The sequence below is a fragment of the Thunnus albacares genome, chromosome 16 (assembly GCF_914725855.1).
Source record: "Thunnus albacares chromosome 16, fThuAlb1.1, whole genome shotgun sequence".
Lineage (NCBI taxonomy): Eukaryota > Metazoa > Chordata > Actinopteri > Scombriformes > Scombridae > Thunnus > Thunnus albacares.
The window spans coordinates 649,647-675,383 of record NC_058121.1 but is presented as its reverse complement, the minus strand read 5'-3'; the positions used below and the strand labels follow the sequence as shown (position 1 = coordinate 675,383).

The following is a 25,737-nucleotide window of genomic DNA, read 5'->3' as shown; positions in this document are numbered from 1 at the left end:
ATTGTTTTGTCCGTTGTGTCTGCATAATATTAATATTTTTCATTTTTGGAACACATGTAGATGAAGGGTAGCATCAAACTTTGGATCCCTGTTCATTCAGAAAATAGCATCTGTCATGGACCTCCAATCAGTATAGCAGATACATTTATTTTTCTTCTGAAAAAGAAAGAAAAAGACTAAACGTATAATTGTCAAAAAGTTACAGTTTTCGTACGTATTAAGACAGTCTATGGTGAAGACTGAGACTATTCTGCTGTCAATATACAGTATTGTCCTGTGGAGGGCAGCAACATGTGTACTGGCATCTTAACTTCCTAACCTCGTATTAGAAGAGAGAGAAGAAGAAGCCAGGGTAGCGCAAGCATCATCCATCTTCTGGGAAGCGCAGCCATCTCTGATCTAGGCAAGAAAAGAACAAACATCAGCCATCATGGGAGCCGTTCTGGGATTGTGCTCCATGGCGAGCTGGGTGAGTGACACACGCTTTCATATCGAAAGTGAAGTAGACAGAATTTTTATCCAGTTTGTCGCTGCTTCGTCTTTATAACTGCTGTCATGACTGCGCAGTTACACCAAACCGCAGGCCAGACCGATTCACAGCGGCGCAGGCAGACACAAACACATCTACTGTTCGTTTAGTATCCAAATACACAGGTTGTAGTTAATAATTTTGATTAATAATTGGCTCATACAGCAACGCAAGCAAACTTAAGGGCCAAATGGCTTCTTGTTGGCTGCCTTTGTTTGGGAACCAGCGAACGTTAACCTAAATAACGACAAACAGGTCGAGTCTCGCTGAACTGTCCTATTTTTGCTGAATGATGACATAGTCTAGCTAAATCTGCATTATTGGTGTAGCATTTTGGAGTGTATTTAATGGTTTATGTGTGTAATTGTTGTTAGCACGGTGTCAACAAAACAGGCCAGTGTAAGGTTAAGTAGCTGTTGCAACACCGCAGCATGTCAACAGAGTATCAGTCCGCTGCTGGCAGCACACCAGTCAGCAGGCTGTTTACTGCGACATGCGAGGCAGACAGTAATCTACCCTACGCACGCACACGCTCGCATGCGCACACACACACAACAAAGTCCAACAAAACATGGAGACGTCGAATGACCGTTGTCTGAACGTCCCATCAAGACGTCCCGTCATGGTTCCAAGTAGTTCCAAAATGAAAGTCGTGCCGACGTCCGGGACGTTACCTGGCTGTCAGCGTTCAAGCAACGTCAAACTATGTTATGTATATTAAATAATAAAGTAAATGGTAATATTTTATAATACGGTGCACGAAACTGCGCGTAGTTATAAAGGAACGAGTGAGGAACGAATCAGGAACGCCCCGATAATTGAAGAATCGTTAACAAGTTCTTCCCTAATAATTTTCCCTTCCCTTTACAAATCATGATGGCCTGCACCCAGTTTAGGAAATTAAAAAAATATTTGGGGAGGCAACATTTGCCCCCACTGTCTAAAAAAATTGGGACATTTACAAAATTTTGGGAGCACTTTTAAAAAGTAGTAATTAGTGCAGAAAGTTGCTGTTTTTATTGTAAAATGAGACCGGATTAAAATGCATACAATAATCACCACCTTGTGTACCCACAGCCTCAGTAAACACCATCACATTTGTAATAATTGTCTACATTATACTACAATATATATAAGCACATGGAAAGCAAAACATTGCAAGCCGATTCCCTCTCAACAACTAAGATTTTGTTTAGGATGAGGCTTCAGTGCAAACCACTAGATGGCAGTATAAGATAATGATCATGAGATCATGACAGTATTTAAAAGGGGGGGGGGGGGGAGGTCCACTAATCGGAAGATCGGCGGTTCGATTCCCAGCTCCTCCAGTCCACATGTCGATGTATCCTTGAGCAAGATACTTAACCCCAAATTGCTCCTGGCTGTGCCATGTGAATGTGTGTAAATGATTAGATTTCCTCTGATGGGCAGGTTGGGACCTTGCATGGTAGCCCCTGTACCCATTCAGTATATGAATGTGTGTGAATGGGTGAAGGTGAGTCGTAGTGTAAAAAGCACTTTGAGTGGTCGGAAGACTAGAAAGGCGCTATACAAGTACAGTTCATTTACCATTTACCATTTTAACATGAACATCTGACATTCTGACATTATAAATATATATATGTCTGAAAATAAGCAAAAGCATAATATGTCCCTTTTTATTATTATTATTATTAATAATAATAATAATAATAATAATAATATTATAGTCCAGATTGACAAATCTAAGTATAGTGGATTTCAATCCGAACCTGGTCTAATGTGGATTAACCTGTCTGGATAGAGAAATATCAGTGGAATTGCCCTTTTTTAGATTTCATAAGCAAAATAAAGGTTTTACAAATCTAAAAGTGGATTTTAACAGTGTTGAAGGCTTTTGCTTCGATGTAGAACACTTTTTCATAAGTGTAAGTGGTGAAAAAATGGAGAATCAGCTGTTTGTCAATATTTATGTTTCCCTTAACTTTCCCTTTATCCCCGAATTGGAAGCTAACTTAAGTGTTGTTCTATGACCTGAATGTCTGCTGACACATGATAGGCACACGACTGGCCCTGTCTATCAAATGGAAGATAGCGGTTTGCCCTCTGTTACCTAACAACCTTCATAAATAAGTTTTAGCTTTCTTGATTTTGCTCTATCTAGCTCTATCGCTATCTTATTTATGTGATAATAAGAATAATTATAACACTGATGTGTGTGTGTGTGTGTGTCTGCAGGTCCCGTGCCTGTGTGGCAGCGCCCCCTGCCTGCTGTGTCGCTGCTGTCCCAGTGGAAATAACTCCACCGTGACACGCCTCATCTACGCCTTCTTCCTGCTGCTGGGAGTGGGCATCGCCTGTATTATGTTGATGCCCGGCATGGAGGAGCAGCTGAAGAAGGTCACATTTACACACACTATATACATTACAGCTAAAACAAATAATCATTACTCCAGTGACTGAAAATGGATCGATATTGGATGGAAAATTGATTTGTATTTATCATTGATCTATCCTAAGTAAATTTTTTTCTAACACAATTGCCAAATGTTAGTTGGTTTTGCCATTTTAATTGTGTTAGGATTTTTAGTGTTTGGGTTTATATCACTGTTATCTGTATACCTATGTTTTGGACTGTTAATCAGACAAAACAAGCATTTCAGGTTTTTCTTGACATTTTACAGACCAAGTAGTTAATCAGTTAAACAAGAAAATAATCATCAGATTAATTGATAATGAAATACGCCTAAAACTGAGAGTCAACTGTGAGAGTACAGAAATAAAATAACTTAGGAAAGATTAGATGGTGTTTCACTCTGCTGTGACTTCTCTTGGATGTTACTGGTGCTGTCATCAGGTCTAGCAACCAACAGTGCAGTGACTGTATTAGCTGTTTTTATTGATTCTTTTGTTTCCTCTGCTGAATATGTTTGCTAGTAATTACTGTTATTGTGAAGAAGTTGCAGAAAATTGAGGAAACAGTAATTCAAGTACCATCACACACTCATTCAGTTGCATGTGTGTTTTTTAACTTACTCTGTGGGCATGGTAGAAATATGATGACAACAAAAATAACTCATTACAAAGCGGGTATCTCCCACTCTGGAAAGTGAAGCCAGTGCCAGCAGGGGATGACTCCCCTGGCTCCAAAAAGAAGTCTGTTTGTATAGAAGTCTATGAGAAAATGACCCAACTTCTCACTTCATTTATTACCTCAGTAAAAACTTCTCTAATGAGTTTATGGTCTCAATCGCCAGTTTCAAGTCTTCTTCAAGACAGCATGATGTTCATTAGGTTTGTAGTATGCTGGTCGACTGGTCGATTAGTTTGGCGATATGCTCTCGTCCGACTAAATTCTCATTGGTCGAATATTTGCCTTGTTACTTTCATAAGGAGAAAAGTGCTACATCAATAGCTTTCCAGGATTAATCCATTATTTCTTGCTGCGGGAGGGACAGACTAACAAATTACCTGTGAAAATGGAGACTGCTGGGTCTAACTGTACTCAACGTTTACTGAGCGTTTACTGAACGTACTGAACATTAACTGAATCAGTGTTTCTCCTAGAATTATCACATGAACTCCCGCCAGGCCAAAAAAATATTTTTAATGCCAAAAATAACGCCAAATATCCATTCATTCGGAAATTAATAGCGTTTGGGAGTCTCTGTGCAGCGCTGTTCAGTACATGAGTCAACCTCTGTGTCGTAAACTATTGGTAGTGTAACTCTGTTAAGGAATAGGGCATTGTGTAGTATGTTTGCGTAGCGAGTGGGAAAGAGCGAGCAGCAGAGAAGTGACGGTGGATGCGAGCGGAGCAGAGGAAAAGGTTAGTAGTAAGTTGTCAGTCTGGCAGTAAATGTACAGTACAGACCAGTGGAGGCTGGTCCATAGAGGCAGAGGAGGTTGAACCTCTATTTTTTGAGAGGCGAGAGGGAGATCAAAATATAAAGAAGAATATATGGTTGAAATAAATTTAATAAATTTATGGTTGAATTTCTTAATCGGTATTCTTATCAGTGAAGTAGAATGTTTTATTCAAGCATTCCAGGCTCATTAATAGGTCACTGACTCTCACTGTGGGTTTCAGTGGAGTGAAGGCTTTAACTCATGTCTTTGGTTGAAATTGTTAGTTTTTCTGTCTAATTGTGAAGGTTTGGAGACTGACTTCCTAAAAGTGATTAGATGGGGAAAAGCTTATACAAAGTAGCCCCCTCAGTGGACTGTAGGACACTCTTCTGTGTTGCATGCCAGCTTTCTGATTTAAAGTCTGTGATTTTGGATAAAACATATACTGGTGCAGCATGAAACCCTCTGCTGTCTGTGTGTTCCTGTAGATTCCAGGTTTCTGTGAAGGAGGGATGGGTTCGTCCTTTCCTGGCGTGGAGGGTCATGTCAACTGTGACGTGCTAGTCGGCTACAAGGCTGTGTACCGTGTTTGCTTTGGCATGGCCATGTTCTTTCTGCTCTTCTCTCTGCTCATGATCAAAGTCAAGAGCAGCCAGGATCCCCGGGCTGCACTGCACAATGGGTGAGTCAGCATCCATCCATCCATCCATACAACCACATATCCATACATACATACATACATACATACATATATACATATAGACATGTATACAGTGGGGGTCCAAAAGTCTGAGACCACTTTCCCATTCAAGTGAATAGGAATCATCTGTTCTGATGGAACTGCTGGAAACCACTGTTTCCTGAAAACCCCTTTATGCAAATCCACATAAAAATGTAGCCACAAGTGGCAATTTTGCACCCAATGGAAGGAAGCAGCTCAGTCAGCCAACATTAAGGCTGTGGACAGCCAAGAGCGGGTTTCAGGCTTCACAAAGGTGAGCAAAGTCACTTCAGCTAGTTTAAAGGAAACTTTGTTATTTTTCAACCTGGACCCTATTTTCCCATCTTTTTCTGTCTAAGTGACTAATGGGTACAACAATTTTTGAAATTGGTCCAGTATTGAGTGAGAGCCAGCATCTGTGAAATGGGCTGCTATGTAATCCGATGGGGCAATAGCGCCCTGTCAATATAATGTACATCCACTTGTCGTTGACACTGATAGGCTCAGATTATTTTAAGTGTGTGACAACATTATGAACAGGACCATACAGAGAACTAAAATGAAGAATAAAATGTTTTTATCTTTTAGATAACACTAAGCTACACTTTCTGTACTCCAACACAACAAATTCCTTCCGGGACTCCTCTTTCCAACTCTGTCATGGCTGATTATTTGGCTGATTGCGTCAACAACTCAACTCTCACAAGATTTCAGAATTAGACTTCTCCTTGAGTGAGACTTGGTTAGACACAATAACAATCACACAGGATCAAACAAAAGATAAAGACATACACTTTATTTGTCTGTATGGTCCTTTCCGTAATCTTGTCAGACACTTAAAGTAACAATCTGAGCTTGTCAGTGGCAAAAAGAAGCAATTTTAATGGACATACTATGATGGGGTTCTATTGCCTGTTTTGCGGCTGCTGGCTGAAGCACTCTCACTGAATACTAGACCAATTTAAAAAAATTGAGTCAAAATTCAAAAAGCTCTATTTATTTGAGTGTTTTTTCAGTTTATACAAATTAGCAAAAAATCCATCATGGCAGACTTTTATGGTCCAAGAGGATTTTTGTAGAGCTCACTGAGCTGGACTTGTGTGTCAAATTTCAAATTAGTCAGACTTACAGTGTGAGGGGCATGGCCTTTCCGAAATGTTATTTTTGGGCCTTAATTACAGCGCCACCTTCTGACCGATTGGGCTCATATTTCCTGTGAAGCACATGCACATTGTTTCCAGTTATTGTGCCAAGTTTCATGGTTTTAGCTTGTTCCAGCTCATGGCAATTTGAGTTATGGCCGAATAAAACAAATAATAATAAACCAGCACAATCATAGAAGGGTTCTACCCTCTTAGAGTTTGAACCTTAATAATAATAACTAGAAATGCATTTCCTGCGGAAAATGCATGTTAATGCTGAAAGCTGAAAGAAATTGCAAAGCATTGCTGAAAATACTACAGACTTGTTCAGCATCCCCATCTGTAAAATTTTGCTTGTTTGGTTACCATGACATATTACATTTAAGAGATATGGCAGTTAATAAGTAGTATGGTGGTGTTTTATTAATGACCACAAGGTGGGGCTATTGGAGCTAAAAAGCAGCAACACCAGCATTTACATTTGCAAATCCAACCTGCTGTTGACCTGTACATGGGTCTCATGTCCTCACACAATGCAACAACACACCTGCTGCACTATGTGGTTTGCTATAGTTACTGCCTTTCATCCAGTGGGATTGGAGGGTCACTTTCACTGTTTAACATCTGATCTAGGGCTGCAATTAAATTCTTCTTCTTATTATTCTTATTCTTATTCTTATTCTTATTCTTATTCTTATTATTCTTATTCTTGTAAGTTAATCTGCCCATTATTTTTTCAATTCGTTTTTTTAGTCTAGTCTAAATGTGAAACAGTGTGAAAAAGGTCCATTACAGTTATTCAGTCTGTCCAACAGTACAAAACCCAAAAATATTCAGTTTGCAATGATACAAAATAGAGAAAACATCTCATTGGGGAAACCGAAGTAAGAGGATGTTTGGTATTTTTTTTGATAAATTCCTTGAACGATTTATTGATAGTCAAAATGATATTGTATAGTAAGAACTGTTGGGGTGTTTCAGGGGACATTTTAATAGCAGTAATGTCTGTCTTGCAGGTTTTGGTTCTTCAAATTTGCTGCAGCTGCTGCGATCACTATTGGATCATTTTTCATCTCAGAGGGTCCCTTCACTACTGGTAACTGTTCTTCTCTATTTTTGTTTTTCTTCTCTCGAGTGATAGGTGTGTTAGAAATACCGCGTATCTGTACCTACGGTATGTAGAAGACTAAGGGTCTAACAGGGATTAGCCTGCATATGACGTTGTCACAGATTTAATGCCTGCAACATGAACATTGTGAAGAGAACAAGATTCTGTTTGTACACAATCCTGTTGTCTATTTAGTGCCGTCCAAAACCATGTATCTCCATTTAATGAACAAAGAAGCCTTGAGTTTTCTGAAGAACATCTGGACAAACTCTGATGGGTTCTGAAATTTTTCATCAGTTTAAGGACTAGGAGTATTTTCTCACCTCATAAAGAGGCATCTATTCCTCCATTTGTCCAACTCAGACCTAAACATCTTGGTATGACTATGAGAGAGAGAAAATAAAAGAGTGCACAAAAGATGGTGATCATAAAAAATTTAACAGAAACCAAAACTGTATTTGCTCTGTATTTCCTTGTGGTTGCAGACTGTCAGCAGCACTCAGATATCGACCTCACACACATTTCATGTTTTGCTGAATGCTGAAAGATGTTGATATGGACTGTTTCCTTGCTTACTGATGACCCATTTAAAATACAAATCAGTATATTGTTGGCGGGGCCATGACACGACCTCTGCTTTAGTTAATCTGAAAACGCACATCACCAGATTTCAAGATACATGAGTTTTACTGAACATTGATATGTCTCTGTAATAAATACACTTTTGATTGCCATTAGTTGTCACAGAACATGTTTGGCAGGTTTTGTTTTAGATTCTTGAAGACCTAGAGTCTAGTTGCCCTCTGCTGACTCAGCCCTTCTGGATAAACCAGAACCTGGATGACTGAGAATCCCCACAGACATTTGTAAAGTTTGGACAGATTGATGTCTTAATCTGGATTTTATCTCAGTTTTAGGGAGCGGTGAAAAGTTCCTAAAACATCTTAAATGTAGTAGTGACATTGTAGTAACATGTCCTCTGTCACTGTTTTCCACAGTGTGGTTCTATGTTGGCATGGCTGGCGCCTTCTGCTTCATCCTCATCCAGCTGGTTTTACTCATTGACTTTGCCCATTCCTGGAACGAGTCCTGGGTGGAGAAGATGGAGGAGGGCAACTCTCGCTGCTGGTATGCAGGTATGTTGATAGTAAACATAAGGATGGAATTGGAGAATTTCATTAGTGACAACCTTAAAAGAACTTAGTGTTATTTATAGCGAATCAGCTGTGTCAGCTCTCATGGAGACAACATGTTTGAAGTAGTAAAATTGACTATTTTACTGTTTCATATGACATCATGCAGAAATGAATCATCAGCAGCAAAACATTATCAAGTTCTTAGTATTTCTTAAGTGTTTAAAAAGATTTATTGTTGTTTCCCATTAATACATACACATGCAGGATCAAATCAAACAAAGAATAGCCTATAAACAGCCAGTTTAAATGTATTTATTCTATTTAGATTGTGCTTCTCAGTAAGCCTGTCCTGTTATGTCACCAACTATATAAGTAATGAGCTTGTATTGTGTGTTCACAGCTCTACTGTCCGTCACCGCAGTCAACTACCTTGTGTCTCTGGTGTCACTGGTCCTGTTCTACGTTTACTATACCCACTCTGATGGTTGCACTGAGAACAAGGTCTTCATCAGTATCAACATGCTGCTCTGCGTCGCTGCCTCCGTCATGTCCATCCTGCCTCAGATCCAGGTTTACACCACTTCTTTTTTTACACTCATGTTTAGTCAGGGGCAGGACTTCAAATTATCACCCGCCACAAGCCAAATGCTGGTAAAATATGCAAGTGGCTGGTAGATTTGCTTCACTCTAATTATCTAATCTATTTAGTGGCTGGTAAAATTTTGAACATTCATCAGCCATTTGGCCAGTGGACAAAAAAGTTAATTTTGCACCCCGGTCAGGGATGTGTGTGGATCAGCTGTTTGAAGGGTGGGTTCACTCAGATTTAAATTTTCACTTTTTTACTATCTGTGTGGTGTCTTTGAAGAAGTAGAATGTTAATTTTGTTCATATGTGGTTCAGAATCATATTGAGCTGGCAAAGTGAGGCTCATCAGCATACAAGGACATGTTAAGAACTGATGTTGTGCAGCACTGCAGTAGCAAGACTGACACACACACACATCTGATGGTACCAACATGGAGGATGGATTACAGAGAGATGTGAGGGATAAAGACATCAGCTGTGTCTTTCTGGTTGTTAAGAGTTTTTCCACTGATGCCTGTTTTTGTCTGTGTGAAGGAGTCTCAGCCCAGGTCTGGTCTGCTGCAGTCCTCCCTGGTCACCTTGTACACCATGTACCTGACCTGGTCTGCCATGACCAACGAGCCTGGTAAAATGTTTCACCTTGCTGTTTGTACTGTGAAGCTCTTTGAATTCCCTGCAACCTAAACAGACGATGTTTAACCATCTGTTCTATCTGCTAACCTCATCATACCACCCTCAAATCACTCTAGGACACCATGAGCACTCTGGTCTGAAGTGTGCGTGAGGGTTAGGGTAACACATTCTGGTTTTAATAAGTAGCAGGAAATGTTTTTTTGTGCATTGTTTATACATCTAGCCCTGAGAAGATGATTAAAGTCATAACACATATTAGCGCAGCATACTGTCCATCAATTTTTGATATCACCCTCATGAATGACATAACCAAACTGTCTAGTGAATGAGTTAACTGTCAGTCAGACCAGAATTAAAAGGCATGAATGTGTGTGTATGTGTGATGCTGTTGTTATGAGGAATGCACCTCTGTTCCACAAACAGACTCAAGTCATCTACTAATGATGTTTCCTTCTCATTTGTGTCTCACAGACAGGAAGTGTAACCCGAGCCTTCTGGGTATTATCGGGCTGAACAGCACCAGTCCTACAGGTCAGGACCATGTGGTTCAGTGGTGGGATGCCCAGGGGATTGTGGGATTGATCCTATTCCTCATGTGTGTCCTCTATTCCAGGTGAGGAAGCCCTGTGCAGGTTAATAATCATCAGTTAATAACCAGCCTGCAGATGAATAGTTAGTCTCTCAGTTGTTGTTTGACACAGAAGTTGACAGCACCACATGTCCTCTCTGGTCTCTCTTTTCCTCTGTGGTCCATCAGTATTCGTAATTCATCCAACGCCCAGGTGAACAAGCTGACTCTGACCAGTGACGAGTCTGCTCTGATTGAGGACGGGCCGCAGACTGACAGCTTTGAGGAAGGCAGCAGTCCGAACAGAGCTGTGGACAATGAGAAGGACGGTGTCACCTACTCCTACTCTTTCTTCCACTTCATGCTCTTCCTGGCTTCACTTTACATCATGATGACACTCACCAACTGGTACAGGTAAGCCTCACGCTGCAGAGGACATACATCATAGTACTGCCACACAGTAAGAAGTGATTCAGTTAAAGGTGTTGGTCTATAGTTTTCCTACTGTTGACAAATCCCATCAAATAGTTTTTAAATGTTATGCACACAGGAGGAAATGGTGCACTTGTAGGGGACTATTTTCAGCAGTGGATTGATTCCAGTGAATCATATCACTCTAGTGAATATGTCTGGCAGCAGGATTGTGTGTGTGGGATTGAGTCAAAATAAACTATTGTGTTGAGCGAGTGGACGTACCTACTGGCTCTTTAATGTTTCAGCCATGGACAGTGACATTCTGTTCAGAGATTCCCAGCACAGCCAAAGTGAAATTAAGAAAAGATGACACTTTTCTTAAGTGTGTGTGTGTGTGTGTGTGTGTGTGGGGGGGGGGGGGGGGCACAGAATAAAACGGCACAAGAGTAAACAGACCATGTACAGTTAAAAGGATCAATTCACCCAAATTACAAAAAGTTTAACACACACTGTATTTTCATACCTTGCTCTAGTGGGATCTATCCATGCAGACAATTTAGGTTTTATTTGTCTGCCTCCACCCCAATACAATGGAGGTGAATGATTTCATTTGTGGTGCTCACATGTTTTAAAAATGACTTTTAACATTCTTAACATCTCTGTCCCAAAGCAGTGTCCTTGTTATTTGGATCATCTACAGAACACATTGGAGAAAGTAGAAAGAATTGTCACCGTCACAAGTTGTTGTTTTTTGTTTTTAATTGGTTGCCCGGCTTTAAGAAAGGCTGATCTTATGTACTATGAGCCTGTCTGAGGACAGATGCCCGAGGAGTGAGAATAAAGAAAGAAAGAAAGGAGGAGTGTCAAGACAGGAACACATAAGAGTGCTGATGAACTCTCGTTGAGACTGTGATGGACACTGAATGATGTCACTGTCATTCACAAACTAAATTTGATTCGCCTCCATTGTCTTGAGTGGAGACAGAAATCTCCAAAGATGGCCAAATGAACCCAAACTGTCTGGAGAGTCACAGCTAGAGGGAAGAGAATTATTTTTATATAAATTGGCTAAACTGACCCTTTTAAAAAGACACATGGGTGCAAGAGCTCTATCTACAGACGTATTTCTGTCAAAAGTGAATTATTTATTCCGTCAAGGTCCGTTTATTTTTACTGCTAATACAAAAAAAAAGATTTTATTCTGCCACCGCCTTTCCGCTTTGTATACTATTTAACAGCAAAGTAAAGAGATGCTTGTTGTTCCAGACATCAACACTTGTTCCAGCTTCCCACGGTTGTATATGCATCGATTTTATGTGTCTGTTTTCTCAAATAATCAAAGGTATGGCCATTTAATTTAATGTGCACCTACTTTTCTGTGGGGAGGGGTACTGACACCTGGTATTAAATGGGACCCAGGGCTGAATTATATAAGACCGTAGTATTGTTGTACTCTGACGTTACCGGTTCTTTTATTGGTACTTTTTAACATTTTGGTGTAATTTATTATCATGTTGCAGCCTTTCCTTGGCTCTCTCTGTGTGTGTGTGTCTCTCTCTCACACACACTCACACACACACACACACACACACACACACACACACACACACACACACACAAACGCAGAGCACAGGTCAAGTGAAGATAACTTGAAGATTACTTGAGTTGATGACAACTATGCTTGTTACTTTAAGTGCAAGAAAACCTTCACAAGTAAAAAAGCCAATACTTTATCAATGCACCTGTTCGACAAGCATAAACATGTAGAAAAGTGATATTTCAATCTGCTTTGGCCGCAGTCTCCCATCCACTGCCCCTATGTTTTACACAACCACAGTGCGCTAGCTTAGCTAATAGCGAATTCTTACAAACAAGCTGTCTGTATGTAGTCTGTTTTGCTGGTTTAAACTTTTTTTTTAAAACATTAAACAAGGCCATCATCAAGGGTTAAATCTAAATCTTTAGCTGTGTGCGGATTGATCCGACACTTTCCCTTTGATGTTCTGTATGTGATTTATTATTCCAGATATAAAGATATGAGCATGTAGACTCATATAAAGTTGCTCTCACCGTGATGTTTCATTTTTGGATGATAGGGTTTTTTGATACATTTCCAGCACAGGACACAATGAAGGTAAATTGCAGAAAATGTTTCATTTCTGTAGAACAGCAACATTAAAAATACCAGCTTCAGTCAGGTCTGTTCTCTCTGCAGCCCTGATTCCAACTACGAGGCCATGACCAGCAAGTGGCCATCTGTGTGGGTGAAGATCTCCTCCAGCTGGATCTGCATCGCCCTCTACGTGTGGACGCTGGTGGCTCCGCTGGTGCTGGTCAACAGAGACTTTGACTGAAACACATGCTGTCCTGCTGCTCATACACATTCATGCTCTGCACCTGTGTTTTGTTTCAGCAAAATCAGTAAAGGAGAAGGTAGCTAACCCTGGGGCTGCGCTCAGACTGGCTGGAACATTCAGGATTGTTTAGTTTGGTGGCTGTGGCTCTGCTGCAGCTTCCTCCCTGCAGGGGCAATGAATGGAGAGCTAACAAAGATGTTCTATCTCTGAAATGTCTCCCAGCTCTGACTGCAGCCCAGTCCCATCTCCTATAATGTCCCTGTCATTGTAATGGTCTCCATGCTGTTGCCATTGTAAATATATCCTGTATAATCCAGTTAGTGACTTTTTCTTTCACTAAAGACAGAGTTGCATGCTTTTCCTTTGAAACTTGATGTGACATAAACAGTAGCTCTATGTAAAGCTTTTATGAGGTTGGTTTTGATCTGTGCGCAGCAACAGTTGAACTTTGTAGTGTTACATATGAAAATGCTGATACATGTAAAATAACTGAATTATGAATGAGCAGGACTCCAGCTGTGGCAACGAGAGATCACTAACTAGTACCATCACAGACAAGCAGTGCTGTTAAGTGTGTGTTTGTGTGTGGTATTCTAGTCTAGTTCTATCAAGTGTTAAAGCTCTATCAACTGTTTGTTCACTCTGCAGTCTGCACACTCCTTAGCACATACACAACAAAGGCATTCCTGTTTTTGTTGGTTCTGATTTGCTCTGAATTTTGACTTTAAATGTAAAAATGAAATGGATTGTTTGAAACTTCTAGGTAAGTTATTTGGTATATTTAGCATGTAGTTTCTCACAGACTTATTAAGTGTTCGTATATGTTTGTCACACCTGTGCTTTTATCCTAATTTGATTTTTCCTCTGACATGTAAAAGTATATTGTAACTCATTTCATAAAATTTAGGGAAAAGAATCCATGTCTTTTGTGTCTTGCATCTGTGTGGCTGAACTTTGCTAACTGAGGCCTGTAGTTTCACAGACAGCAGTATGAACTCACAGAAAGAGATATCAAGGCTGAAAAGGTGGTGCTCATTAAAAAAAAAAAAGGCTGTGTGGGTTGTCCCTCTATTAAGAAATTAAGTAGCCTCCAAATCAAACTAATCTCCAACTGCTGACACATCTCACTCACTAGCTGAGAGTAAGGGGAAACACTGTCTTAATACCTCATGTCATTAAATGACTTTAAGGATGGGTCTACACATTTTTCAAATCTGTCTTAAACCAACAAAACAAAACTGAAAGGTTTTCCTCACTGTTATTCCTCCTGTTCATACTGACTATTAAAAGATCCCCTTCAAACTTTCAGTGTAAGTGATGGAGGCCAAAATCCACAGCGTGTTCACACAGTCATTTTGTGCAAAAATGCATTTTAACTGTTGATGTGTAGTTTATATGACGCTTCAGCAGTCTAAGTTAGTCATGTCAAGTGCCACATTTATCTGCCACATTTACAGTCTTTTTGGCTTCAAATTCCTTCTTTGTGTTTCCTCGGACAGTGTTTCCCTGTTGAGCTGTGGTGGAAGTAGAGTAACAAAACAAGGGACTTTGGCACTAAAAAGACTAACAATGAAAGATATCTACTTGATTTGACTCATTTGGACTGTTTCAGATAAACTATTAAATACTTTTTTTGCACAGGAGGACGACTGGATTTTGTCCCCCACCACTTACATTGTAAGTGTATTATGAAGGGATCTTCTAATGGTCAGTATAAACAGGATGAATGATTATGGCAACAAAAACCTGATTCAATGTTCATTTGGGCACCTGACTGTTGTTTTAAGACAGACTTGAAAAGTTGTGAACCCGTCCTTTAACCAGTATGAATTTTGTGTGCATAAAAAATCTTATTTCTTCAGGAAAGTAGTTTTAGTTGTAGTAGTGGATCTTGCAGTGTGTCCTGGGGATTCTGTCCACATGTTTAAATCTGTCATTGATTAGGCCTCATATTTCATGAAGGCTGCAGCAGATGTGTTCAATGGTGTTGAGACTAGTATCTCTCCACCCTACATATTCCATATGTACAACGCTAGAGAGATAGTCTTACCACTCAGAGAATCTGGATTACATATGTAACTTATATTAAACAGGAATGCATGAAAAATGAAAGCAGTAAAAATGTACAGATAAACTACAGTGTGTGTGTTCATTTGACATGTGTGACATGTTTTTAATATTTTTTAGACAAATAAGGGGATCTATGACACAGAGGAATAAGATATATCAGGCTTTGGATACATACACAATGCTTGTTAGGGTCATGTCATTGTTGGTTTGGGTCTTTTCATGGGAAATAAAGAATATTTCCTATTAGTAAACAGACAAGTTTCAGGCTTGATCTCCTGTTTCAGTCTCCTGGGTATGTTAAGAAGCAACAAAGCTTCAAATGAACACTAGTTATGCTTTATTGTAACTGCAAGGCTTGCAACAATGACAGTTTTGGGATGGGGACAGGTCACAGGGAAGTCATTCTCTGGCTTTACCAGAAGAAAAGGAGAGAGGATGCAGGCACTTCTAGAACAGACACAGGAGAGGAGTTTCCATTTATCACAACATGAACATAGTGAGGCAACTCAATACCACGAGCTCTACAACAACAAACTGAATGAAATAATTTACAGCTTTTCCACTGTGAGATCAGGGCTCTGCATTCAGCTTACACATTTGACACTTGATTCTTTTTTCAGTTCTCTGGTGTTTCCAAACCGTGAACTTTGTTGACTTATTTAACAGGGGGCTGTGAGATTTGAGGATTTAAGGAACAACTGTGACAAAATTAGGAAGTGTATATTTAAAAACGTGATGAATGTTTTAGCTTCTCATTATTGACAACTGGGACGGTAGACCTTGTAACTGTTCAAGTATGTTGATAGCAGTGATTCACACTGGGAATAGAGGATAACTTTGCTACATGGAAAAAAACAAAGTTGATCACAACATCAGACTGACCAAAATAAATTATTTGTGTCCAAGTTGGAGCATTTCATCATTTCAATACTGTCATGCATGTCCAGTTATATTACTAATCGTTAACACTGGTCCTAAACCTCTATACAATCACCATGATGTGTCACATCCTCCTCATGTACTATAGAGGATGAATGTATTTCTGGTGCTCTTGCGTAAAAGATAAAGTGACACTGGCTGAAGCTTTTTGGGTGTTTTTCCTGTGTTTCCCTCATTTTTTATTTTGCTTCAGCATGAGTCACATGAAAAACATTCACTCTTGGTTTCTCTCTCTCAAACTAAAAGATGAACGTTGCCTGATGATACCCAAGTTCCCCCTCTTCTCTGCATGTTACAGTCACAGTTGGACGGCAGTATCACCTTCTGAACACTTTCAGCAAGTCAGGGTTTAATGACAAAAATTGACACACACACACACCATTCTTTTGATGCAAAGTGTCACAACACACACACACACAAGTGAAGATATGTCCACTAACAGGGGAAGAAGTTTGCCGAGTTGTCATTATATGAACTTTGGGGAAAAAAAATCCAGTTGTCATGTGACCAGAGCTTTCAACTGCAAGATGTGATTATAAACTAATTTTTGTGGTTTCCAAGGTAAAGAAGGAACTTTCAAGCTCTGACCGTTCAGTTACAGTATATTATTCTATTGCTAGATGAATGCAGAGCAATACTAATGTAGGACTGCCACAACAGAGTGGACACACACGGATCACATTCTTTACATACTCACTTCACACTGCCACTGTAGTTGTATTTTCATGTTTCATCACTCACAGAGCCAGCTCCATCAGATCACTCACCAATGTCACATCTGTATCCAAAAACCTGCTAACACATTCAGACTGTCTATCATCTATTGTACACCTTGCTTTGAAATGTCTGTCTCATCCTCTGCCCTGCCAGACCAGGCTTCACTAACCACACACTGATGTGGAAACTGAAATGACTTGATTATCTGTGTCTTGTTTGCAAGACAGATAATGTACAGTCCCAGATAGTGTACAGTCCCTTCTTGAGAACACCTTTTGTCCCAGCTCTCAAGAATGTTGTCTTCATTAAATAAATGTAGCTAAATTATCTTCCAAAAGTCTGCACTCAAAGAGAAATGAGCTGGCTGAGCACAACACTATCTTAAGGAATGTTACTTTATGAAGAAGATAGATATGTAGCAAAAGAAACAGAAATGGCAATAAATAGATTTTCAGAAGTATATACAAAAGGTTCAGTCTGCTAATAGCAGTCAGATGACGATGTCTCCTCACTGATGTGATGCAGTGCTTTACTGATGGTGAAGTTACTGATGAGCAGAGACTTCTGTCTCTATACCTGACAACTCAGACATGAAGCTATGTGGAGGGAATCTAGGTCCTGCTGTCCTGTGCTTACACCAGCCACAGTTTGTGCCTCTCATGTCAGTTTCAAATCAAAAAAGTTCTCCTATCATCAAAAACAAATAGGTTAAACCTTCAGACACATGGCAGGAAAATCTGTGTACTTTTCTGAACCCCTGCCTGTTTTTCCTTGGTCCTCTTTATTTACAGGGTAATGGCAGAATCACTACATGTCTTCACTAGACAAGTCAGGCTACTAAGAAATGAAATCAATTTGTATGACAGTGGTACATGATGAGAGTACCACATGTTAATGCCATCTTCAATACAAAAGTCTTATGAGGCACGAACTGCAGCTGTTCTTCAGCCTGTCTGGTACTTTCTGATGTTCTGACAACTCAACAAACACACCCCTCAGGCCAGAGAGGTGAGGGGATATTAAACTGTCAGTACTATCTGGAGGAGGGAGGGGTGTAGTCTGTGGCGAGCCAACATCAGTGGGATCAGCATTACAGTCTGCTGCTCACATTCTGTCCAGCAGGGAGGAGTCGGCCTCCGGGCCACCAGGACTCAGTTCACACAGGTAAAAGAGGGTCTCCTCGCTGGCCTCGGCCTCTGTCAGAGGCTCCAGGCGGATCAGAGAGCTGTGGCCTGGCTGCTTCAACTCCAGGCCAGTGTCTAGCAGCTCTGCAGGTGGCTCGGCCTCCACGGAGGCACCAGAGCTGGAGGAGGACTGGGAATGGGTATTGGAGGTACCGGTGCTGCTGCTGCCTGGGTCCAGCTCTGGAGGAGGGGTGCAGCCATCAAGAAAGGCCAGCAGTGGGCAGGTGGTGTATTGGATCAACTGCTTATCTGAACACAAATGCAAGAAACTATCAGCCTGGACAAAGTCAGAAATTGAAGACCAAATTGTGCCATTTTTGAATAAAAGAAAGTTTAGGGGGAAACACATGCATGCTCCATAATACATCCATGGCACACACAAACGAAAACAATAGAGGTAAAATGAACTGTATGACTTTGTTGCATTTTCAAAACATCAGAATTGCAGCTGGATGACAAGCTGATGACGTGTCTCTGCTTGTACTTTCTTCCGTTTCCTTTGTAGTTTTACAATTTACCATACACTCATCTCACAGTCATCTCAAACTGATACTGTATAGTATGACACAGACCGCATCCAAAATTGTATCAGAGCCGTCTTGAACAGTGTGATGAGCAATAAACTTACATAATCATTGCCGCACAGTATGAAGGCTTCTTTAGACAGCCATCCCCAAAACACCAAAAAAGCCCTGAAGCTGTTCTGTGGTGGAACAGCTCCTTACTTACTTAATTTGTCATCCATCTGTTTGATGATTGAAAGGATCAAGTGTGAGAATGTAATATAGTGTTGGATGGTAGTACACTAATGCACAGGACAGAGTGTGGACAGCATGCAGGATTTCTAGCCAGGGTATAGTTGTAAAGTAGCAAACTTGTGATCACAAGAATGAATGCAAATGCAACTAATATCTACATTATTTGTAACAGCTTGCGATTCTTTCCAATCCTCCCAGTTTAGTCACATTTCCACTGTGCTGACTGGATGACATTTGCAGACTTGACAACAGCAGACAGATGTTGTTACACTTCTAAATGTGATTTTTTTCTTTATTTCTCCATTAAGCGTGGCTGGGTTTGAGGAACAATTAATAACATGAATTATTCAGGATATGGGGGCAGGAAAAGTGATAAATACAGTCATGAGTGTGTGCCAAGCAGCAACCTCAGGGGCTGAAAAATGAAGCCAGTGCAGAAGTGCCCAAAACTGCAGTTCCTCGAATGGGCACTGCTGCCACTCATTGCAGCATGCCATCACATTGATGTTATTTTGGATTTGCATAAAATTTAACTGCTGATTGAAACACTGTCTACAGTCCTATTAATGAATTAACTTTTATACGTCAGTAGGGATGGGTACCAAACTTATATACTGTTATGACACTGACCGAATTGCTATCGACTGCTTACTATCGACTATCAAAAAACGCCTTGTCGTTCAGAATATCAGAAATATCAGAAACATATTCTGATACCTAACGGAAGCGAAGCTGCTTTGAGTGTGTAAAAATACCATGGAGCTGAAAAATAAAACCCAAGATTTGTGCTGTAATGTAATTTTCTTTTTGTTACAATGGATTTTGTAAAATTGGTATAGAAAAAAGTATCGTTCAGGAAGTGGTATCGAAGTCAAGGTATCAGTATTGAAAAATACAATACCCAGTCCTATATGTCAGTGTAGATGGCAAAAATCACATTTGCTCAGTTCTTCAGGTCAGCTGAGTCTGGAGTGTAAGTGGCTCCACTTACCTGTGTTGCCTTCCTCTGTCCTGCCTCTGTTTAGCTGTGCTGTATTCTCTTTGGAGGACACACTCTCCTGAAAACACATGGAGAGGAAGTGATAATACAAAGCAAACCCAAGAAAAAGAAATGGCCTAGAAATGGCATTAAATTGTGTTCCTGATATTTTGTCACCCCCACGTATGTTAATGGGTGGACAACTTTTCAACTTAAATGCACAATATGTCATTTTAGCCACTAGGGGTCTCTCAATCAAAACAGTAACAAAAGACAGAGTGTGATGACATCGTAAAGTAGCTTCTTCGGGTTAGGATTACTCCAGTGTTCATCATTCCGGATGTTTTTACTGGGAGCCGCAGAGGTCTCCTCCTCTCCAAAACAAACAGACCCGGTGATTAAAACAGGTAAAAACAATGAATAAAGCAGTTTAACGTAAAAAAAAAAAATAAAAAAATCAGTGTTTCTATGACGCTGCTCGGCTGGCACCAGACATCCGGTAGGGGCTGTTAGCTGAGCTGCTGCTAACGTTTGCTCAGATTGTTTCTCTGATAACTTAAGATCAAGAAGTTCAGCAGGTTTCTACCGGGAGCCAAATTATTCACCAAAAACAAACATACACAGGAATAAAAATCGGTAAAAATACTGAATAAAGCTGTTTCACCTGAAAAATCAATATTTATCCAAAGATGTTTGGCGAGCACCGGACTTCCAGGAGGGGCTGCTAGCCGAGCTGCTGCTAACGTTTGCCTAGCTTGTTTCTCTGATAACTTAAGATCCAGACATCTGATTACTAAAATCCTTCATCTGGTTAAAAGATAGTCAAAAACGACCAAGATCTAAAGCGTTTATCATAAAAACGCGGCTTAAAACTGCATAAAAGTCCAGTTATAAAAGTTTCTGTTGAACAACCACAAAGCCGACATATCTTGTATGCATATATTCTTTGGTGGACACCATTGTGGCAAACAGCCACAATGCCGATGTTTTATCTTGTATGTGTATGATCTTTGGTAGACGCAATTGTAGCGGACAAACACAATGCCGACACATGCATCTTGTGTGTGTATACTCTTTGATACAGGGGTGTGACGCCATTGACAGGTGACCAAATCAAACGGACCATTACCTTGATTAAAATTACAGATTTCTCTGAGTTTGAAAATTGTTGGAAACATTTGGGATAATGTAAGTACACCACTCAACAAAATATATAACATAGGTCTAGTTGTTTTTAGACATTTTAATGCACAATAGTTACATATTATAGCTTAAATGGACTGTGGTGTACTGGAGTATGACCTCAATAACAAAGTAGAATTATCACCTTTCTGACAACATCAACAAAAAGTGAAAATATATAAGCTTCGTAAAAGTAGGAATTATGGCAGAGCTGTTATATTGAATTGCATGGTTAGCACATTACCTTTGACTTATCTTCATGTGCGGATGGAACAACAGCCACCATCAGCTGAGTCATGCCCCTCACTCTAAATGCTACCTGTCTGCTGTGTTCTGCTCTGATGACTCTACATGCTGCTGTCTGAGCCTCTGTGCTCAGTCATGCTTCTAGAAAAACTTCTTTGCCCTGTGATTCTGACACATAATTATGTTAACTTCATGTTTCACATTGCTTCCTACAACCAAATTACCTTGATAGGTATGGAAATTTGTGAGCATGATGTCACATTCTCAACAGTGTGTTTGTCAGCTGATCCATAAAGCTGAACGGGAACCAATTAGATATGTTGTGTTCAGTCTGAGGATGTATTGATCAGGTGAATGTGTTTTGCTTTAGTGTGTAAGTGATGTCATTTTACCTCTAGGGCATCAAAATCCATGCCAAACTGTTTTCCATAAAGCATGGCCTGGAAGTCCTCTAGACTGCAATCAATACTGTCCAGATAGTCCATCAGCTCCATCCTGACACACATACACACACACACTCCATTAGTATCTTGCAACTCTTATTTTTATTATTATCATTATTATTATTCTGCACTTGTAGTATTTCAACATCAATGTATCAACAGCACATTGCTCCAGAATGAGTAACACTGCAGGGTGGTATCAGGACTGTGGCTGCCCATTGGAGGGCACTTTAAAAACAGCCACTGTGGAAACAACCATAATATATAAATTAAGTAAAAAACACATAGGTCAGAATCTTGCTTTCATGTGTCCATGACCCAGTAGGTAGTCCCGATATTCATTCTGGTTTTTTGGAGGATGAGGGCAGTATCACAGCTTTATTAAGGTTTTGCTTTATCACTCACTTCTATTTTTGTTTCAGAGTTAAAAAGAATTTCAGTTTCTGATGTATTTAATCAAGTTGTTTGTAGATGACAAACTTGAGATGGAGTCATTAGACCCTGACTGATACTGGCTTTTTGAGGCTGATACTGACATACATTTGTGAGATGTTGATTGTTTTGATCAGAATTGATTAAATGTGGTTCTTAAAAGAAGTATGACCAAGATATGTAGTGAGTGGGGCATCTTGAAATGTAAAAATAAACTTGGCAGTCCTCTCTTGTGGACAAACTATGCAGTGGAAACATTGGCTGTGTCTGAAATCACTCCCTTGTTCATTCATGTCATGAAGGCACTTGAGAGACTGGTTCTGGCCACCTTGAACCCCAGGTGAAACCAGCTCTGGACCCTCTTCAGTTTGCGTACCAGCCTCATGTTGGTGTGGATGATGCTGTTATCTACCTGCTGCAGCGCATTCACTCTCACCTGGATGGAAGTGGTGGCACTGTGAGAATCATGTTTTTTAATTTTTCCCAGCGCCAGTAATACCATCCCACCACTTCTACTAAGTGAGAAGGTGCTCAGGATGGGTGTCATTGCGCCTACTGTCTCCTGGATTGCTGACTATCTGTCAGACAGGCCCCAGTTTGTGCAGCTGGGGAGCTCCCTGTCTGATGTGGTCATTAACACAGGAGCACCACAGGGGACTGTCCTGTCTCTATTTCTGTTCACTCAGTACACCTCAGGTACTGAGTGAACAGTAAGATGAGGACTGTGACCAGGCTCATTAACATCATGGGAGAGACGGTTGGAGTAGTGGAGCACTACAACTACCTGGGTGCCCACTTGAGCAACGGACTGGACTGGAGGACCAAGACTGACGCTGTGTACAAGAGGGGGATGAGCAGACTCTATTTTCTGAGGAAACTCAGATATTGTATAGACAATGTATGCAACAAGATGCTGGAGATCTTCTACCAGTCTGTGGTTGTGAGTGTCATCTAATGTGCTGTGGTCTGCTGGGGGAGTAGCATCAGTGCCAGAGGTGCCAGCAGGATCAACAAACTCATTCACAAGGCCAGATCTATCATTTGTCAAAACCTAGAGACATTTGAGTCAGTGAGGAACAGGAAGTCACTGAACAAACTGCTCTCCATTATGAACAATCCATCCCACCCCCTCCTTGACACACTAAAGAGACAGAGGGGCTCATTTTCCAACAGACTCAATCAGCTCCGCTGTCATAAAGAACCACACAGGACATCATTCTTACTTTTCACCATAACACTGCAGAACAGCTCATCTCTGTTGCATTACCAACCACTGCACTACACCTGTAAATATTGTTTTTCAGACTTATATCATATACAGTATATCTATTATTCATTGCCACTTTGTCTTGTGCACCTTATTATTACTCTTTTTCTCTACTATTACTGTTTTTGATATATATATTGCACATACTGTAACTATTCAATACTTGAGTGTCTTGCTACGCAGACCTGCAATTCTGCCTTTTAATTTATTGTCATTTGTTCATTTTTTGCCATTTGTTGTAACATGTTATTGTCAGTTTTTCTTGACTATAGTTGGCTATGCTGGTATAACACAATAATTTCCCTCGCAGGATCAATCATTCACTACTCCCTATACACAGACACTCAACAGTTTACTCAGTAGGGAGCAGTAATAAAGACACTCAATTATAGCAAAAATCATGATTATTTTGGTCAATACTGATATTACAATTATTTTATATGATTACTCACTGATTTTGGAAAGAACATACATTTATTGAACTTTTTAAAAAATGTGTCTTTTTAACAGTGGATTTCCTTGAACCTTAAATATAAAAAACATTAAAAAAATAGATAAATAAATAAAATGAATGTATAATATATAAATACATATTTAAATAAATAATATAAAAATAAATAAAAATATCTTAGATAAAAATAAGATCAACTGTGCTGTAGTGCACTTCCACAACCTGCTGAAAACTACTAAACATATATTCAATATATAAATAAATAAAAATATTATTTAGTGATTGTCAAGATGCATGTAACCAGTAGTAACCAGGTTACAGCTGGTTTTCTCCAGAAAGCTGATTTCTTAACGGTCATGTAAACAAGAAACCTGCTTTCAGTAATTGAAAAACCTGGTTTCCAAAGGTAGATTTTATTCCCTGGAGAACACCGATTTCTCTGCCATGTATAAGCATAACCAGGTTTCTAATCAGCTTTTTACAAGTAAGCATGTGAACAATAATGACTGCAGTCAGAGAATGCACGGCGCCACTTGGCTTGATGAAAGGAGAGATCGTTATACGGGGCGAAGCGTCCACGTATCTAAAATAATAGCATCCTAAGTCCAACTGAAACTAAAATAAAGTAGCCTGTAGATGACTAAATAAGTCAGTTCACCACTGAACATTTGACTGTTAAATTCAGACACATTCATGCTGTGGGGAAGACCTCTGCTCTGCCTCTCACTGCGCTGTCCCGCTACTCCTACACACTGTGCACTGGATTTACAACACAAGACAAAAACAGAACATTATTTCCAAACAGAATGCGGCACAATAATCGTTTTATCTCGATTATCTTGTTTTCAAAATCCTTGGCAGCCAAAATCATAAATGAAAATAAAATCTGATTAATCACCCAGTCCGAAGCAGAAAACCAAGATTTCAGAATCAACATCATTGTGTGTCATCAATGTCAAGAGTTGCACAACAGTACATATCACATCTATAGTGTGGAGCATCTACACACTCAGAATTCAGACACCCTGTAAAATGGCAGAGGGTAAATGTAGTGCACTGTATAGTAAATAGGGAGTGATTTGGGACACAGCCACAGTTTCATGCTGATACCTATATCTGCAATAAGGTAATATCAGCCAATTTATTGGTCTAGCTCTAACTCATATCAAATATACGTTGGTCAAATATCCAAAGTAGGATTCTTTCTAGTTTTTAGGCAGAATGAAGAGCAGTATTTTGCATGTGTATACAGTACATTAAGTCAATGGTCCATGTTTACTTTCAACTCAATACAGAAAAATGCATCAAAATTCTTCCCTTTGTCTTAGCAATAGTACAATGAACTGTTAACAATGTTATATAAAACACATGGAAAATGACGGATTTTCAAGAACACTGGTAGGACCATTTCCTGTAGTTCACTACCAGCCCATTCTTTATAGACCCCAACATAAACTGCATTTTTCTTGTGATCTACCTTGATGTACTTACTTTCCCAGCAGGTTGATGTTCTGTGATATTGCTCCGTTCTCATTCAGTATGGAGTCCATCATTTTGACCGGGTCTTCCAGACTGAGGCCTGACGGTTTATTGAGCTGCAGGGCACTGCTGTTTGGTTCACTGCTGTCCGAAGTGCTGCTCCTCTGCTCCTCTACTGCTGCCAACACAGCAGCCTCTGTCAGTTTGGTGTCGTCTGTGCAGGTGGTGCTCGCCTCTGTCTCACCTGGCAACCCTGTGTAGTTGTCCAGTTCTACTTCCACGATTTCTACATCACTGAGGGAGTTTCAAACAGCATGTTATTAACAAAAGACATATTGCTGACTGATATACACACTTAACCAAAGTTTATAGTAAAGGGAATCCCCTCATTCTGCTTTTGCAATTAAAACACTTTATTTATTTATCAAATCAAGGCATCAAGCAAAACTTTTATTCCCTACAGGCGTTCTTCTTTTTCCAGAGAGCTCATACTTGGGGGAAGGTTTTGGGGCCTCTCTGTGCACCGGCACAAGAAAAACTAGATGTTCAAGTCTTTTTCCAAACTT

The 25,737-nt window shown here is 40.0% G+C and overlaps 2 protein-coding genes across 3 annotated transcripts in view; one reads left to right on the top strand and one right to left on the bottom strand.

Moving 5' to 3' along the window:
• Nucleotides 1-320: 320 nt before the first annotated feature.
• Nucleotides 321-13,940, top strand: serinc1 (serine incorporator 1). The gene is made up of 10 exons (XM_044376886.1): nucleotides 321-469; nucleotides 2,747-2,908; nucleotides 4,846-5,039; nucleotides 7,237-7,316; nucleotides 8,327-8,464; nucleotides 8,865-9,034; nucleotides 9,587-9,677; nucleotides 10,157-10,298; nucleotides 10,443-10,667; nucleotides 12,883-13,940. Exons 1-10 carry the CDS (start codon nucleotides 431-433, stop codon nucleotides 13,019-13,021), a joined length of 1,380 nt encoding a protein of 459 aa, XP_044232821.1. The 5' UTR covers nucleotides 321-430; the 3' UTR covers nucleotides 13,022-13,940.
• A 1,468-nt stretch (nucleotides 13,941-15,408) lies between these two features.
• Nucleotides 15,409-25,737, bottom strand: part of hsf2 (heat shock transcription factor 2) — a 34,122-nt gene continuing 23,793 nt past the window's right edge. For both annotated transcript variants that reach the window (XM_044376543.1, XM_044376542.1), the window contains exons 9-12: nucleotides 25,184-25,465; nucleotides 21,492-21,594; nucleotides 19,684-19,750; nucleotides 15,409-18,183 (exon numbers count right to left, since the gene is read on the bottom strand). In XM_044376543.1, coding sequence (XP_044232478.1) covers nucleotides 17,855-18,183; nucleotides 19,684-19,750; nucleotides 21,492-21,594; nucleotides 25,184-25,465 — 781 coding nt within the window. In that variant the 3' untranslated portion in view covers nucleotides 15,409-17,854. The remainder of the gene's footprint in view (nucleotides 18,184-19,683; nucleotides 19,751-21,491; nucleotides 21,595-25,183; nucleotides 25,466-25,737) is intronic.

Coding starts and splice junctions, on each gene's coding strand:
- serinc1 (XM_044376886.1), top strand. CDS start 431: ATGGGAGCCGTTCTGGGATTGTGCTCCATGGCGAGCTGG. Junction 5,040..7,236: donor CGGGCTGCACTGCACAATGG/GTGAGTCAGCAT, acceptor TCTGTCTTGCAG/GTTTTGGTTCTTCAAATTTG. Junction 7,317..8,326: donor AGAGGGTCCCTTCACTACTG/GTAACTGTTCTT, acceptor TGTTTTCCACAG/TGTGGTTCTATGTTGGCATG.